We start from the raw sequence: 18,840 nt of genomic DNA, 5'->3' as shown, positions 1-18,840 counted from the left end.
ACTGCAAAAGCTTCTATGTTCCCTGCAAGCTTCCTCTCGTACTCTAATTTCCCCCTCCGAATTAAACCTAGTCTTCCTGTCGACTTCTAAATTTCTCCCAGTCCTCAGGTTTGTTGCTTTTTCTAGACAAATTATATGCCTCTTCCTTGATTTTAACACTATCCTTAATTTCCCTTGTTAGCCACGGTTGAGCCACCTTCCCAGTTTTATTTTTACTCCAGACAGGGATGTACAATTGCTGAAGTTCATCCATGTGATCTTTAAATGTTTGCCATTGCTTATCCACCGTCAACCCTTTAAGTATCGTTTGCCAGTCTATTCTAGCCAATTCACGTCTCATACCGTCGAAGTTACCTTTCCTTAAGTTCAGGACCCTAGATTCCGAATTAACTGTGTCACATTCCATCTTAATAAAGAATTCTACCATATTATGGTCACTCTTCCCCAAGAGGCCTCGCACAAGATTGCTAATTAGTCCCTTCTCATTACACATCATCCAGTCTAGGATGGCCAGCTCTCTAGTTGGTTCCTCGACATATTGGTCTAGAAAACCATCCCTAATACATTTTAGGAAATCCTCCTACACTGCATTGCTACCAGTTTGGTTAGCCCAATCAATATGTAGATTAAAATCACCCATGATAACTGCTGTACCTTTATTGCACACATCCCTTATTTCTTGTTTGATGCTGTCCCCAACCTCACTACTACTGTTTGGTAGTCTGCACACAACTCCCACTCGCGTTTTCTGCCCTTTGGAATTCCGCAGCTCCACCCATACCGATTCCACATCAACCAGGCTAATGTCCCTCCTTACTATTGCATAATTTCCTCTTTAACCAGCAACACCACCCCACCTCCTTTTCCTGTCTGCCTATCCTTCCTAAATGTTGAATACCCTGGATGTTGAGTTCCCAGCCTTGGTCACCCTGGAGCCATGTCTCCGTGATGCCAATTACATCATATCCGTTAACTGCTATCTGCGCAGTTAATTCGTCCACCTTATTCAGAATAAACACACTTTGCTCCTTAGAATTTTGCTGTAATGTGGACCTTTTTGATTTTTGCCTCGCGTTTCTCTGCCCTCCACTTTTACTATTCTCCTTTCTATCTTTTGCTTCTGCCTCCATTTTATTTCCCTCCATAGCTTCCCATCCCCCTGCCATGTTCGTTCAACTCCTCCCCAACAGCACTAGCAAACACTCCCCCCTAGGACATTGGTTCCGGTCCTGCCCAGGTGCAGTCCGTCCGGTTTGTACTGGTCCCACCTCCCCAGAACCAGTTCCAATGTCCCACGAATTTGAATCCCTCCCTGTTGCACCACTCCTCAAGCCACATATTCATCTGAGCTATCTTGCGATTCCTACTCTGACTAGCACGTGGCACTGGTAGCAATCCTGAGATTACTACTTTTGAGGTCCTACTTTTTAATTTAGCTCCTAGCTCCCTAAATTCGTCTTGTAGAACCTCATCCTGTTTTTTACCAATATCTTTGGTACATAAAATGTGTCTTACATTGCTGGTCTGAAGCATGATTGAAATTTGTAACATGCTACTTCAGCACAAAGGGTTAGTGAGCTGTGTATCTTTCTATTGGGGCACATCTCATTTGAGAATGAGGACAGGCTGTACAGAGATCACATCCATCACTTTTTCTAAAATAATGCATCGGAGATTCAGAAGCTCAGAAGATAGTACTGGTGTTTAACAGTCACCTCGTGATCTGATTGGTATGTAAAGGTTAGCTTTCGAATCAGGACTGAATGAATTTTTACACCAATCTATGTAATCCAGAAATTAAACTACAAGTAACCCTATCACTAGTTAAATGGAGTAAAGTGCCGTAGGGCATTTTACTATGTTAAAGGCGTTATAAACTGAATAGTGAATTAGATCACCTTTTGTTTCTCTCTCTAGCAGGGCAAGAGGGAAGTCAAGAGTCCATTTCACACATGCAGTGTCCCCTTGTGTGAATATGCACGGGTTTCAAAAGATCTCGAAGGCAATTTTTCTGGAGAAATTCTCATGCTTTGACAAAGAAATTTTATGTTCGGATATCTCAGCAGGATGAGTGCTACAGTGATCCAATGTGGTCTGAATGTGCAGGTTACACGAGTCTCACATTCAGTTTCTAGACTTCTTTAGCACTACACCTCTTTGTATGTGGTCGTTGAATGTCTTTTCAAAAAAATGAAGGTTGTACACATGGATAGTTAACTTTGAGTCACCCAGAAATTTTTTATAATGTTCAATTTATTTGAGCTTTATTTTGAATGTAAATCTTGAAAAACTGCATGGATAGAATTAACTCAGCCTCTTCTCTCTCCTTGCGAAAAATTGAGGGTTCATAGTTGTGAATTATAGCAAATTAACACTTGGAAAAAAGTTATGCACGTTTAACTGTGCACTTTGTACTGCAAATGCCAAATATAGGTTGAAAAAAGCTAGCACAATACATTGTTAAATTAAGAAAAAATACCAAGTAAAGATTTTCTCAACTTTATTTATATAAAACAAACCAACAATGCCCATAAACAAAGCTAAATGCATACTCCAGCATAATAAAATGAGTTAGTACATCAGCAAGTGGTTTTTGTTAGCAAAGTTGCAACGGTAACCTCTGTACTATGAAAAGTGGAATTCAGTTACTTAGCAGCATTCTATTAACAAACTTGGTGCGAAAATCTAGATTTAGATATCCAATCAGGGCTAAGCATCCAGACAAATGAAGGGGATAAAGTTACTCAAAACTTAATTGGTGGTTCTCAATTTCCAGAGCTACTGTAAGTTAAACGATCTTACTATAACTTTCTTGATGTAGTAAAGTCAAAGCCCATGAATATTACTATTTCATGATATATTCTAAATTAAAATTCATTGTCCAAGCAACCGGTAACTGGAGCCTTCTATTTTGAATTTAAGCTAAGTCATAGGCTAGATAGAAATGTGAGATAGGCATTGTTTCCGTGAGCGAGAATAGAACGAAAGATATGAAGCAGATCAATTTATTGAAAAAGGCTTGAAATGGAGAGCAGAGAAGCATGATTGTCATTCAGTAATCGTTTTTTGGCCTATATTCAGTATTTCCCTTTACACAACCACTTGAGCGACATTAAAAAGTGATTTTATATATTATAATGAAACTTATCCCACTGAGGCATATTATAATTCAAAGAGTAGTTTTATCTTTTGACTACTCAATGCAGTAATTTTATGACATCAACAGTTTTAATAAGTTTATATAAAATTCATAAATTAAAACTGACTCCTTTCTGATGATTTATATTGTAATGTTTGGTGTGACACAGACAGAATGAAGGTTCCACACTGATCATAGTGCCCTCTACAGGCTGCATTATAAATGGCCAGGAACCAGCACACAGTGTCACCACATTCTGCCTTTATTTCCTCATTATAAACAAACCTTTTTCTGAAAGTTTTAAAAACTGTAATTTCTATAATCTAGCAAACTAAGATGGGCTCTGCCTTACAGGGAGGGGGTATTCAACTTAGAAGGGCTGTTGCTACATTTGCAAAATGGTACGATTTATCCTCAAGATGCTTTCTTCTCTTTCCAATCTTCCTAAATATTTTCCCTTATCTGGTCTCTCCTGAAGGCACTGACCGATGCCAAGGTACAGTTCCCACTGTCACAGGAAATCCCCTATCTCACCCAAACATCTATTTTTCATGTACAAGGCAGTGCAGAATGGCAGCCGGCTGTTGGATTAAGAGGGTATTTCAGCTGAGCCCAATCCTGCACTCACTCCTCATTCATACACACAGCAGGGTAACTGGGCAGCAAGCAGGAGTCATTGAAAGTTGGCATGCAGGTACAGCAGGCGGTGAAGGCGGCAAATGGCATGTTGACCTTCATAGCGGATGTAAGTATAGGAGCAGAGAGGTCTTACTGCAATTGTACAGGGCCTTGGTGAGGCCTCATCTGGAATTGTGTGTTCAGTTTTGGTCTCCTAATCTGAGGAAGGACGTTCTTGCTATTGAGGGAGTGCAGCGAAGGTTCACCAGAGTGATTCCAGGGATGGCTGGACAGACATATGAGGAGAGACTGGATCAACTGGGCCTTTATACACGAGTTTAGAAGGATGAGAGGGGATCTCATAGAAACGTATAAGATTCTGACGGGACGGGACAGGTTAGATGCTGCAAGAATGTTCCCAATGTTGGGGAAGTCCAGAACCAAGGGACACAGTCTTAGGATAAGGGGTAGGCCATTTAGGACTGAGATGAGGAGAAACTTCTTCACTGAGTTGTTAACCTGTGGAATTCCCTGCCGCAGAGAGTCGTTGATGCCAGTTCATTGGATATATTCCAGAGGGAATTAGATATGGTCCTTACGGCTAAAGGAATCAAAGGGTATAGAGAGAAAGCGGGAAAGGGGTACTGAGGTGAATGATCAGCCATGATCATACTGAATGGTGGTGCAGGCTCAAAGGGCCTACTCCTGCACCTATTTTCTATGTTTCTATCCTAGTTGATTTCCCCCTCTAGCTCAGGAATGCTGAGGTTAACTGTGGTATCTCTGATGCAGACAGCAGTTTGAGAGATGGCTAACTTGGCACAGTGCAGGGAACGACAGTTGCTGTTCTCTGGTCCTGATAGCATGCCACACAGCGCACTTATCCAGTAAACCACAGAAGTGCAAGGTCTATATTTTACACTGGTTAATTTTGCTGCATCCCTGACCTAGTGTGAACTGATAAGATCAAAAGTTGTGCATTAGGTTGGATTTGCTACTGCAGAAGTCAGTGGTTTGTGGTAATAGCTGGTTTATCTGAACTGTTGCTAATTCAAAAACTAGGTGCAAAGAGCTTTAAGAATGTACATTAGATCTGAGAGTTTAAAAAAAACCAAATGAAGATATTCTAACATCTTTTGAAGGAAGTGCTTTTATTTTGTAGTTGCTAACTGTATTGGCTTAGCTGGTGTTATCGCCACCATACAGATGCAGCTGTAAAACTTACTTCTGCTTTGCACTGGGGGCACAGCCCAGTAGATACCAATTTTATCTGCATTGCAATAAAAATGTACTGCACTGCCTTTAAATGCTGCTTGTGTAAGGCACAGTCTAGATCCCAAATAATGCCGCACCATAGACATCTGACCTTAAAGAGGAAGTGTTGACACCTCTGCAGATACAAGGTAGGTGCCTACGAGTACTTCTATGGGGATCCTGTTGGATTGTCTACAGTAACTGTATGCCTTATAGTTAACAGCCAGTATTAAGAGGCAGCAACTCCTGGGGAGTTTCAAAATCAGATAAAAGTAACATGGCTAGATACAAAAAAGTAATGTTTTTAAATTTGCATCTGTTGCTTATTTTTTTTTTAAGAAGGGTGGAAGACCCATCAGAGTTTAAATTGAAAATGTCGGCAGCTTATCCCTGGTCTATTATTAGTTACTTCACCACTAGCAGTGCATGTCCTTTCGTCGCTATCATAAGACATTCTTAAGCTGCATGTGCTGTAGCAATAGTTTATAGAAACATAGAAAATAGGTGCAGGAGTAGGCCATTCGGCCCTTCGAGCCTGCACCGCCATTCAATGAGTTCATGGCTGAACATGCAACTTCAGTACCCCATTCCTGCTTTCTCGCCATGCACCTTGATGCCCTTAGTAGTAAGGACTACATCTAACTCCTTTTTGAATATATTTAGTGAATTGGCCTCAACAGCTTTCTGTGGCAGAGAATTCCACAGGTTCACCACTCTCTGGGTGAAGAAGTATCTCCTCATCTTGGTCGTAAATGGCTTACTCCTTATCCTTAGACTGTGACCCCTGGTTCTGGACTTCCCCAACATTAAAAAGAACATAAGAACATAAGAATTAGGAACAGGAGTAGGCCATCTAGCCCCTCGAGCCTGCTCCGCCATTCAACAAGATCATGGCTGGTCTGGCCGTGGACTCAGCTCCACTTACCTGCCCGCTCCCCATAACTCTTAATTCCCTTATTGGTTAAAAATCTATCTATCTGTGATTTGAATATATTCAATGAGCTAGCCTCAACTGTTCCCTTGGGCAGACAATTTCACAGATTCACAACCCTCTTGGTGAAGAAATTTCTTCTCAACTCGGTTTTAAATTGGCTCCCCCGTATTTTGAGGCTGTGCCCCCTAGTTCTAGCGTCCCTGACCAGTGGAAACAACCTCCCTGCCTCTATCCTGTCTATCCCTTTAATTATTTTAAATGTTTGTGTGTTATATTCCCCTAGATGCCAACTGCTCATTCACATTTATTGCAAATCCATAAGAGTACATTTGATTTTAGGTGCATAACTATCAAACACAAAGTTACAAAATAATCACAGCTTGGTTTCCGTTCTTTGTTCGCAACTGTTACATTGGGAATACAGACAGTGGAGTAATTCTGTTAGTCGTAAAATGAATAATGTAAAGATGATCTCGAGGGGAATTTTTTTTCCAACCAAGAACCCCAGCATGCATTAACTTTCTAAGCAATAGAAGTCTCTGGTTCAGGTGGTAAAGTGGCAATCAATCCAGTTCCCTATAACCGTAAGCAAACAGCAATGACGGAAAAGTCTCAATTATACCCTAAAGATTAGTGAGTAGTCTGTACATTCTACCACAGTGTGACTTTTTTTCTATATTTAAAAAACAGCTAAATGCCCAATGTGACAAGGTATAATGTCTCTCAATAGCTGTTTTGATTTTTATTGGGGGGGGGGGGGCAGGGAAACAAGAGACAGATTGGTAGAATCATGTTAAAAAGAAAATCTTTTCACAGTCATATAATATATATTTATATATATATTTAAAAACTACAGTGGAACTTCTTATCCACCTGCCAGATTGTGTGTGGGACAAAGCCTTGCACAAGATGTCATCTCACTGCACTGCCTGTTAATGTTTCTTTTGTTATTAACTATACTTGCTTTCATTCCTGTACCTTGGATATTAGACCCAGAAGTCCAAATTCTAGAGTCTCGATTATCTGCCAATTTGCATCATCAACCAGGACTCTTTCCATGGCAGATAACAGAGGTTCCACTGTAACTATCTGCATCTAAAGAACAAAATGTAATTTACATGATCATACAAAGCTCTTCTAGTCCAGACAGTCTCTGTAAAGAGTACAGGTCAAACTGGGAAGACAAAAAAAACCTCACTTGCATTATCTTTCCAACAGTCTTCACTGATGTTAAAATGTAACATATGCTCAATCATTTGGAAATCCTAAAGAGAACTCAGCATTTAAGCACAAATTAATCCCTTTTCTTTTCTACCATGCTTTTCTCTTCCAGTTCTTCATCTTTGTCCTCTCTTGTATTCTCTTTAAGCCCATTATCATCTTTGTGATGTGCAGCATTGTCTTCCTCCTTTTCTTCATCACTGGCATCTGCATCTCCTTGGTCAATTGCTTCGCTCTGAAGTAATTCTCCTTCCTCTGGTTCATATTCCCCATCGGCCGTCCAGATTCCATAACACATGATGCTGATAACACCCAAAGGTAGACCGAAGAGAAAGCAGCCCAGGAGAGGGGAGGTCTTAAAAACAGACTAAATGAAGCACATAAGGACACAAGAGTAATTTTTTATTCCCCACGCATGATGAATAACATTAGCAAAACGGTTTAAAGAGATGTTGTTACCTCGCACATTTTCTAAAATAATCACAATGAAACTAGTCAAACAATAGTTTTACAAACCAAGACTGTCCTTGCCAAAGTCACAAATGTGATTCTGACCATCGTGTGTTTATGTTTTGGGGTCTTCTCTTTCTTACTCAGACTTTGACCTCTGTATTTTAGATCACTCTCATCAGCAAGTCCAAATTTCAAATGCCTTTGAGAGCACCTTCACTAGCATTGATCTAGGTAAGGCTTTTGCTATCATGCAGAATAACAAATGAAAGCTTTCTGCTAACTACTTGTAGTTACTGGAATTATCCTATGCCTCTGTAAGCTCTCTATCCCCCATCAGTAGAGCATTACATGAGATTTCATTTTAGATATCGCAATTAAGAAAAGTTATTTAACACAATATGAAGCAGCAAATAAATAGCAGGCACATAATATAGCATTGCATGTGGAGATCATGCCCCTGAAGCATCATCGGATGTTTTAATACATTAAGGGCATTATATATATTCAAGTTGTAGAATCAAGGCCCAGTGTAGTATTCTGGTGAAGCAGGGTTGTTGGGCAGGGATGATTGGAGCAGGCTATGGCCATGTAATCCAGTCCCTATTTTAAAGTCATACATTTTGTCTTATTTTTAAATATTTTGGGTTTATTGTTTATAGTCAAACAGCAAAACAAATTGTCCTGGAATTTGCGGTCAGTGGCGAAGCAAAATCACTCGCCGCTGGCCCCAAAGTAAGCTTCCCGCAAAGATCTCCCGATCTCTGTGGTGAGAAGTTCGGCTTTTCTGATGCGTACTTTAAATCAACGCAAGTTAATGGGGAATCCCTAACGTGAATTACTGAGATGTCAACAGGCTGTCTAAGCAGCCAATCACAATGCTAAATTTGCACAGACAGCAAACCAGAAAGCGGGCAAGCATCTTTCATTCTAACTTTAAAAAAATGTTAGAGCAAAACAAAGTTTGGGGCTCTCACATGGGGAAAAAGGTCAACCAACTTAAAAAATAATATATATTTTTTTAAAGTTTCTTAAAATTTTTAATTTTTATTAAATGGATAAATTTGACACTCCACAAAATTAAAATTAAGTTTTTCAGGGCCATACACTTAAAACCCCAGTGACATCTAATCCCTTGGGGTATAATTTTAATGGGGTATTTAACAGCGTAATTACTGTGCAAGAGCCGAAATTTGTGTCAGTTTCCCCGATTTGACAGATTATGCTGATTGCCGGCTCTGTGGAGGGTCCACAGTGCAGCCAGTGTTGGAGCAGTGACCGACAGATCGCAACTTCAGGATTTCCTCGTTAGGCTGCACATGCGCTACATCCTGAAGTTGCGGACAGCAATTAAGTGAAATGACATCAGGACTGCAAGTTCCGGGCCATTGCCACTGGGGCAACAGAGAAGGTTTAAAAAAAAAAATTGTCAGATGTGGGCGGCGCTGTTAGGGTCAGACATATTACCCAACCATCATTCCCTTGTGGTGGTGGGCAATCTCCTGAACCACTGCAATCCTCACGTGGATGGTGTTTCCACAATACTGGGGGGAGGTAGGGAGAGCATTGGAATAGTTGAGTAACGTGGTGAAACAGGCACAGATGAGGGTTTCAGCAACAGATAGGCTGACGCAGACGTGGAAGTGGGCGATGTTGCAGAGATGGAAGTAGCAGTCTTTGTGATGTAGAGTACATGGGGCTGGAAACGCAGCTCGAGCTTGAATAAAAGTCAGGGATTCCAAATAGTCCGGCCGCTGAGATACCGAATAGTCTGGTTTAGCCAGAGACAACAGTTGGGGAAGGGATAGAATTAGAGCTGAGCCTGTGGGGTTTGTACCAAGGGACAATCTTTAACTGGAGGAAATTGCAGCTTATCTACGACTGGGTGTCGACACAGAGGCAGTGGAGGGGTCAAGCGAGGTGGAGCAGATCATCAGGGTGGAAAGCTGACCTCCTCATGTTTGTGGATGATGTCGTCAAGGGGCAACATGTAGTTGTGGAAGAGGTGGAGGGGCCAAGGACAGATCCTTGGGGAACTCTGGAGGCAATGGAAGAGAAGTAATTGCTGGAGGTGCTGTGACTCCAATCTGATAAGACTGGAACCAAGCGAGAGCAATCCGACTGAGCTGAACAATGGAGAAAAGCGGCTGGAGGAAGATAGTGTGGCCAACCGTGTCAAAATCAGCAGAGAGATTGAAATGAATGAGAAGGGATAATGCACCATGTTCACAATCATTGGTGACTTTGGCTAGGCTGTTTGGTACTGTGGATGGAAACCGCCATGGAGTTGCAGAAAAGATGGGCATGGATTTGAGAGGTGACAAAAATATTGAAGAACTTTGGAGAGGAAAAGGAGGATGAAGATGGGGGCGGTAGTCTGCAAGGTCAAAGGGGTCAAATGTGGGCTTTGAGGAGGGGCCAATTATGGTGGTTTTGAAAGAGAGGAGAACAGTACCTGAAGGGAGAGAACGGTTTACAATGTTAACTAGCAATGAGGGTCAGAAAGCGTAGTCGGCTGGTCAGAACTTCAGTGGGAATGGGTCAAGGCAGCAGGAAATAACTGTCATGTAAAAGATGAGCTCGGAGAGGAGAGAAAAGAAAAACCATAGAAAATTATGGGTTAAGGCCTAGGGCAAGGAGAAGCCTGGAGGAGGTTTGGCCTGTTGGACAAAGAAGTGGGGCGGGAAAGCAGCAAACAGTGACAAAGAAATCCAAGAGCTTCCTGCAATTTTGTTGGAAGCAATGGAGGAGGGGGCAGGGGAGAGAGGTTTATGGAAACTGGTGATAGTGGCGAAAAAAAGCTGCGGGCTATTTTTGTTCTCCATGATCCTGAAATAGTAGGCGGTTTTGGCAGAGGACAGCGAGGCCCAATGATGCTAGATGTGGTCCAGCTAGGTCTTGTGATGGGTGGCTAAACCAGTTGTGCTCCAGAATGAGAGTTAGGATACTGTAAAATACACATCCTTTTGAATTATATGTTTCAAGGTTCAAAAAGATACAGGTAATTTCTTTTAAATTATGGTACCAGTTTTTCATATCAGTAAAAATGCGATTATCAGAACAAAACATTTTTTTAAATTCTCACAGACAAGTGTCATTATTTTATATTTACTATTGTGCAAAGGTTTGCACCACAACTTTGCTCCACTTACCCTTACTTTTACACCTCCCCATTATACAGGCAAAGCAAAAATGTGCCAGGTGAGATGAAGATAAACACTATTTGGGGAGGAAAACTTTATTTTTTAAAGCTGTCAGTGCACGATGTACAATTTCTGTGAGGCTTTGTTTGTTTTTCCTTTAAACAATTGAAAGTTGTTAACTTTGGACTTTTTTTTGTAAGCAACAAAGTAGTATTTGTTAAATGATGAAAAATCAGCTTTCCTGTAATGGTGATAAAAATACAAAAATGGCACTAAAAAAACCCTCAGTTATTGTACTGTACATTTTTAACCAAATGAACCATCGGCTTACGTAATGCACAAGTCCTTCAATTGTATTTCTAGGAAATGAAACATCTGGAAAGCACGTCCCTGATAAATCTTAAATTTGAGTGTAAATGAAACAAGATTTACAGATACTTACTAATATGGTGGATTTTCCATCATATAACAATCTTCTAATGCGATGATAGAAACTGTCTCCGCCTTGTGCCTGAAAATTGGGGGGGAGGGGGAGGAGAAATAATTGTATTTATTGTAAAAACGTAATTGCAATAGAAACAGAATCTTTTAGAAATAGAAAAATAACAGGAGCTAAACACAAAAGAGCACAAAAGTTTCAAATTTACTGCATTATCCAGTCCACAAAGTGGTGGCATTTGGTACTCTGCAAAAATAAAGTTAGAAATGTCTATTAGGAGCAATTTCTGCACAACAGTTATCATGGGCGACTGTAATCTACATATAGATTGGGCAAAACAAACTGGTAACAATACGGTGGAGGTGGTTTTCTAGGCCAATATGTCGAGGAACCAACGAGAGAGCTGGCCATCCTAGACTGGTTGTTGTGTAATGAGAGGGGATTAATTAGCAATCTTGTTGTGCGCGGCCCCTTGGGGAAGAGTGACCATAATATGGTAGAATTCTTCATTAAGATGGAGAGTGACACAGTTAAGTCAGAGACTACGGTCCTGAACTTAAGGAAAGGTAACTTCGACGGTATGAGGCGTGAATTGGCTAGGATAGACTGGCAAATGATACTTAAAGGGTTGACGGTGGATAGGCAATGGCAGACATTTAGAGAACACATGGATGAACTTCAACAATTATACATCCCGGTCTGGTGTAAAAATAAAACGGGGAAGGTGGGTCAACCACAGCTAACAAGGGAAATTAGAGATAGTTTTAAATCCAAGAGGCATATAAATTGGCCAGAAAAACCAGCAAACCTGAGGACTGGGAGAAATTTAGAATTCAGCAGAGGAGGACAAAGGCTTTAATTAGGAGGGGGAAAATAGAGTATGAGAGTAAGCTTGCAGGGAACATTAAAAACTGACTATAGATATGTGAAGAGAAAAAGATTAGTGAAGATAAATGTAGGTCTCGGGTGAATCAGAATCAGGTGAATTTATAATGGGGAACAAAGAAATGTCAGAACCAATTGAACAAATACTTTGGTTCTGTCTTCACGAAGGAAGATACAAATAACCTTCTGGAAATACTAGGGGACCGAGGGTCAAGCAAGAAGGAGGAACTGAAGGGAAATCCTTATTAGTCAGGAAATTGTAGGCCGATAAATCCCCAGGACCTGATAGTCTGCATCCCAGAGTACTTAAGGAAATGGCCCTAGAAATAGTGGATGCACTGGTGGTCATTTTCCAACATTCTATCGACTCTGGATCAGTTCCTATGGATTGGATGGTAGCTAATGTAACCCCACTTTTTAAAAAAGGAGGGAGAGAAAACAGGGAATTTTAAACCGGTTAGCCTGACATCGATAGTGGGGAAAATGTTGGAATCAATTATTAAAGATGTATTAGCAGCGCATTTGGAAAGCAGTGACAGGATCGGTCCAAGTCAGCATGGATTATTGAAAGGGAAATCATGCTTGACAAATCTTCTAGAAATTTTTGAGGATGTAACTAGTAGAGTGGACAAGGGAGAACCAGTGGATGTGGTGTATTTGGACTTTCAAAAGGCTTTTGACAAGGTCCCACAGAAGAGATTATTGTGCAAAATTAAAGCACATGCTATTGGGGGTAATGTATTGACGTGGATAGAGAACTGGTTGGCAGACAGGAAGTAAAGAGTAGGAATAAATGGGTCCTTTTCAGAATGGCAGGCAGTGACAAGTGGGGGACAGCAAGGTTCAGTGCTGGGACCCCAGCTATTTACAAAATACATTCATGATTTAGACGAAGGAATTAAATGTAATATTTCCAAGTTTGCAGATGACACGAAGCTGGGTGGCAGTGTGAGCTGTGAGGAGGATGCTTAGAGGCTAGGGGGACTTGGACAGGTTAGCTGAATGGACAAATGCATGATAAAATAGATAAATGTGAGGTTATCCACTTTGGTGGCAAAAACAGGAATGCAGAATATTATCTGAACGGTGACAGATTAGGAAAAGGGGAGGTGCAACGAGACCTGGGTGTCATGGTATATCAGTCATTGAAAGTTGGCATGCAGGTACAACAGGCAGTGTAGAAGACAAATGGCATGTTGGCCTACATAGCGAGAGGAATTGAGTATAGGAGCAGGGAGGTCTTACTGCAGTTGTACAGGGCCTTGGTGAGGCCACACCTTGAATATTGTGTACAGTTTTGGTCCCCTAATCCAAGGAAGGACATTCTTGCTATTGAGGGAGTGCAGCGAAGGTTCACCAGACTGATTCCCAGGATGGCAGGACTGACATATGAAGAAAGACTGGATCGACTAGGCTTATATTCACTGGAATGTAGAAGAATGAGGGGGATCGCATAGAAACATAAAATTCTGACGGGATTGGACAGGTTAGATGCAGGAAGAATGTTCCCGATGTTGGGGAAGTCCAGAACCAGGGGTCTAAGGATATGGGGTAAGCCATTTAGGACCAAGATGAGGAAAAACTTCTTTACTAAGAATTGTGAACCTGTGGAATTCTCTACCACAGAAAGTTGTTGAGGCCAGCTCGTTAGACATATTCAAAAGGGAGTTAGATTGGCCCTTACGGCTAAAGGGATCAAGGGTTATGGAGAGAAAGCAGGAATGGGGTACTGAAGTTGCATGATCATCCATGATCATATTGAATGGTGGTGCAGGCTCGAATGACCGAATACTCCTGCACCTATTTTCTATGTAACACTCTAATAAGCTGAGTTAGGACCATACCCAGACCCACCACTAAGATTTACTGGAAATAGTGGCGCAGAGTGGGGAGGGGGGCGGGAAGAAGAAGGGATCAGGTGAGCAGAAATTAAAAAAGTCAAAAAGAAAGGAGAAGGCATTAGTGCAGGGTAGTAATAGGGGTAATGATAACCAGTGTGAGACAGGAAGGGACAGAGCGTATAAACATGAGTGCATCAGAAAGTGGAGTCAGAGTAGGGAAAAATGGTAAAAAGACAAAATTAAAAGCTCTGTATCTGAATGCACGCAACATTCGTAACAAGATGGATGAGTTGACGGTACAAATAGAAATAAATGGATATATCTGATAGCCGTTACAGAGACGCGATTGCAAGGTGACCAAGGCTGGGAATTGAATATTCAGGGGTAATTGCCATTTCGGAAGGATAGGCAGAAAGGAGAAGGAGGTGGGGTAGCTCTTAATAAAGGATGCAATCAGTGCAGTAATGAGAAATGATATTGGCTCAGAAGATCAAAATGTAGAATCAGTTTGGGTGGAGATAACAAATAATAAGGGAAAGAAGTCACTGGTGTGGGTAATCTATAGTCCCCCTAACAGTAGCAACATTGTAGGACAGAGTATAAATCAAGAAATAATGGAGGCTTGTAAAAAACGGTACAGCAATAATCATGGGTGATTTTAATCTTCATTTTGATTGGACAAATCAAATTAGCAAAGGTAGCCTTGAGGAAGAGTTCATAGAGTGTATGCGGGATGGTTTCCTTGAACAGTACATTGCGGAACCAACCAGGGAGCAGCCTATTTTAGATCTGGTAACTGTAATGAGACTGGATTAACTAATGATTTCATAGTAAAGGATCCACTTGGGAAGAGTGATCATAGCATTGTAGAATTTTAAATTCAGTTTGAGGATGAGAGAGCTAGGTCTCAAACTAGTGCCCTGAACTTAAAGGCAATTACAAATGTATGAAGACAGAGTTAGCTAAAGTGGACTGGGAAAATAGATTAAAGGGTAAGATGGTAGATGAGCAGTGGAAAACATTTAAGGAGATATTTCATAACTCTCAGCAAAGATATATTTCAGTGAGAAAGAAAGACTCTGAGAAGGATGAGCCATCAGTGGCTAACTGAGGAAGTAAAGGATGGTATCAAATTGAAAACAAAGGCAAAGAATATGGAAGGCTAGAGGACTGGGAAATTTTTAGAAACCAGCAAAGGATATCTAACAAAAAAAGAGAAGATAGTTTGAGAGAGTAAACTAACAAGAAATATAAAAACCGATAAGAGCTTCTACAAGTATATGAAAAGGAAGAGTAGCTAAAGTAAACATTGCTCCCTTAGAGGATGAAACTGGAGAATTAATAATGGGAAACGGAAATGGCAGAGACTTTGAACAAATATTTTGTATCGGTCTTCATGGTAGAAGACACTAAAAGCATCCCATTAATTGATAATCAAGCAGCTATTGGGAGGAGGGAAAATTTAAAACAATCACTGTCACTAGAGAAAAAGTACTAGGCAAACTAATGAGACTAAAGGTGGACAAGTCCCCTGGACCTGATATGTCTTAAAATAAACGGCTGCAGAGATAGTAGATGCATTAGTTGGAATCTATCAAAATTCCCTGGATTTTGGAGGTCCCAGCGGATTGGAAAACCACCAATGTAATGCCCCTATTGAAGAAAGGAGGGAGACAGAAAGCAGGAAACTATATACCAGTCTGCCCAACATCTGTCATTGGGAAAATGCTGGAGTCCATTATTAAGGAAGTAGTAGCAGGACATTTAGAAAATCATAATAGTCAAGCAGAGTCAGCATGGTTTTATGAAAGAGAAATCATGTTTGACAAATTTGCTGGAGTTCTTTGAGGATGTAACGAGCAGGGTGGAAAATAGGGAACCAGTAGATGTCGTGTATTTGGCTTTCCAGAAGGCATTCGATAAGGTTCCACATAAAAGGTTACTGCACAAGATAAAAGCTCACGGGGTTGGGGGTAATATATTAGCGTGGATAACATTGGCTAACAGAAAACAAAGGGTGGGGATAAATGGGTCATTTTCAGGTTGGCAAACAGTAACTAGTGGGGATCAGTGCTGGGGCCTCAACTATTTACAATCTATATTACTGACTTGGATGAACAGACCGAGCATAATGTAGCCAAATTTGCTGATGATACAAAGATAGGTGGAAAAGCAAGTTGTGAGGAGGACGCAAAGGGATATAGTTAGGCTAAGTGATTGGGCAAAAATTTGGCAGATGGAGTATAATGTGAGAAAATGTGAGGTTATCCACTTTGGTAGAAAAAATAAAAAAGCAAATTATTTTTTAAAATGGGGAGAGATTACAAAATGCTGCGGTCTAGAGGGATCTAGGAGTCCTCGTACATGAAACACAAAAAGTTAGCATGCAGGTACAGCAAGTAATTAGGAAAGCAAATGGAATGTTGCCCTTTATGGCAATGGGAATGATGTATAAAAGTAGGGACGTCCTACTATAACTGTACAGGATGTTGGTGAGACCACAGCTGGAGTAAATGTGTACAGATTTGGTCTCCTTATTTAATGAGAGTATACTTGCATTGGAGGTAGTTCAGGGAAGGTTCACGAGGTTGATTCCGGAGATGAAGGAGTTGTCTTATGAAGAAAGCTTGAGCCTATACTCTTTGGAGTTTAGAAGAATGAGAGGTGATCTTATTGAAACATATAGGATTCTGAAAGGGCTTGACAGGGTAGATGCAGAGAGGATGTTTCCCCTCGTGGGGAATCTGGAACTTGGGGTCATAGTTTCAGAATAAGGAGTCGCTCATTTACAACAGAAATGAGGAGGAATTTCTTCTCTCAGAGGGTCGTGAATTTTTGGAATTTTCTACCCCAGAGAGCATTGGAGGCTGGTTCATTGAATATATTTAAGGCAGAGATAGAGAGATATTTGAATGATAAGGGAGTCAAGGGTCATGCGGAGCGGGCAGGGAAGTGGAGTTGAAGCCAAGATCAGATCAGCTATGATCTTATTGAATGGCGGAGCAGGCTCGAGGGGTCAAATGGCTTACTCCTGCTCCTATTTCTTATGTTCTTAATTGAAACACTTCCACACATCCTTCTCAGAGAAAAGTGTTACGATTAAAACTTTCACTAGATGGTTTTTCTGGTGCCCAGCACCAAAGGTTGCACCCATAAGCAAGCCCTCACTCCCTATGAGCCAAATCATAACCCTATGCGCAACGTAGCGGATAATCTTTTGTGATTGGTGAACAATAAAACTGTGGGTGTGGGGAATGGGAGAGTGGGAGAAATTTGTGGAGGTCAGACTTGCCATTTAAAAGAAAAAAAAATCAGACTTGTATTACAACTATTTATTATCCTTAAACTTACTTCTGCTACTCCTTCTATAATTTCATTAATAAACTTAATCAAGTCGTCAACGCTCTCAATTGTTGTTTCTGGTAGAAAGTACTGTTGGTTTGAAGTATTCAGTACAACAATGGTAGGAATAACGACCTCACTGAAAGAAAATATGCAAGGGAATTTTTCAAACAAATAGTAATGGTTGATACAAAGTGAGCTAACAAATATTCTGGTTTACATTCCTATCTAGGATATTGCTTTAACATCTTGAAACGTAACTGACAATGAATAGACATGAATGGTACTGAATTTATAGTCCCATCTAGTGGTGACAATTGAAACAACACCTTTACAGAGTTCACAGGGACGAAATAGATGGACTTCCGCACTAAAGCTATCAGTGTAGGCATTACCCTTTGCACAATTCAAAAGTAGCACAATTAAAATAGGGCTATTTTTGCAAAGAATTGAAATGACTGCGTAGAATGTGAAGTTATAAACAAATAAAAAATAAGGCTCATTTAAAAAGAGAGCAAAACTGGGTTCTCCCAAGAGCTCAGTAAGTGCACTGCAGCGTGATACCAAACTAGCCAATCTAGGAAGACCCTAGGTTTGATCATGAATTTGTACTGGGTTAGTCAATACCAGCTAGGATGAAAGTGGTGTTGTTACCATTGGTGTCAAGACTTCCGGGGTACAGAAATGGGGGTGGGAAGAAAATCCATTTGCGTTCTTGTTCCCCAATTACTGTCCAGTAATCCCACTGCAAGATGTGCATGAATGCGAGGGCAGGACCAGGTTCAACTGTGATGCCACTCATGGTAACCTGCTGACTACTGAACTCTACTTCACTGTCTAAATCACTTGGGCGAGATAGCAGAAGGCTGCCAAGTCATGGAACTAGACTGTCTCCAGAAGATGGGTAAAAAAATAAAAAGGTATTGGTAGTGGCACTGCCTATATCTGAAGCACAATCTTGGAATGCGCAGCAGGAACCCATTTATTAAAATCGATGAAGCACACACATTTCAAGTATTTCTCCCTATTCTGTGCTTAAGTGCAATTTTCCACACAGAAAAGATAAAATCCTTCAAAATATTAAAAGTTGTGCAATACTCCACAAGAATATTGCCTCTTTTCTCAGTACTTCAGTGCCAGCCCCTCCCCCTCCCAAGCTGCTGTATCCGAATTCTCAAAGTGAGAAAGATTTGGTATCTTTATTTCTCTCTTGCTGTCACTCAATCTCTAACTTAGCTTTTGCACTCTACTTTTCCTCAGTCTGATTTCTTGTTCTATTTCTCCAGTTATTTAACTCTGCATTTCTGTCTTTATGTTCAGCGAGTCTCTCTTTCTCTCTCTGTACCAACTGCAAACAAAACCAAGGATTGAAAGATGAGCCAGTTACAGTTTTTTTCCCCAGACTAAATAATATTACTGTAAACTTTTTTCTCCCTAAGGATTTGACAATAAGATTACAAGGGTACACTGCTTGGTGGCACAAGTCATTTATGTGGTGATCAAAGTAAGGATTTCTTTAAAGCGGTCTCCTTGGTCCACTCAAGTCACTTCTCCAGAATCTCAGACAACATAAT

At 40.8% G+C, this 18,840-nt stretch overlaps 1 protein-coding gene across 2 annotated transcripts in view; it reads right to left on the bottom strand.

Moving 5' to 3' along the window:
- Positions 1 to 2,483: 2,483 nt before the first annotated feature.
- The window catches only part of LOC139270908 (protein disulfide-isomerase TMX3-like), a 188,422-nt gene continuing 172,065 nt past the window's right edge, over positions 2,484 to 18,840 (bottom strand). For both annotated transcript variants that reach the window (XM_070888472.1, XM_070888473.1), the window contains 3 exons: positions 17,276 to 17,405; positions 11,202 to 11,270; positions 2,484 to 7,533 (listed from right to left, as the gene is read on the bottom strand). In XM_070888472.1, the coding sequence (XP_070744573.1) occupies positions 7,240 to 7,533; positions 11,202 to 11,270; positions 17,276 to 17,405 (493 nt within the window). In that variant the 3' untranslated portion in view covers positions 2,484 to 7,239. The remainder of the gene's footprint in view (positions 7,534 to 11,201; positions 11,271 to 17,275; positions 17,406 to 18,840) is intronic.

Source organism: Pristiophorus japonicus, chromosome 1 (assembly GCF_044704955.1).
Source record: "Pristiophorus japonicus isolate sPriJap1 chromosome 1, sPriJap1.hap1, whole genome shotgun sequence".
NCBI lineage: Eukaryota > Metazoa > Chordata > Chondrichthyes > Pristiophoridae > Pristiophorus > Pristiophorus japonicus.
Note: the sequence above shows the minus strand (reverse complement) of the source record. Positions and strands in the feature narration are given on the sequence as shown.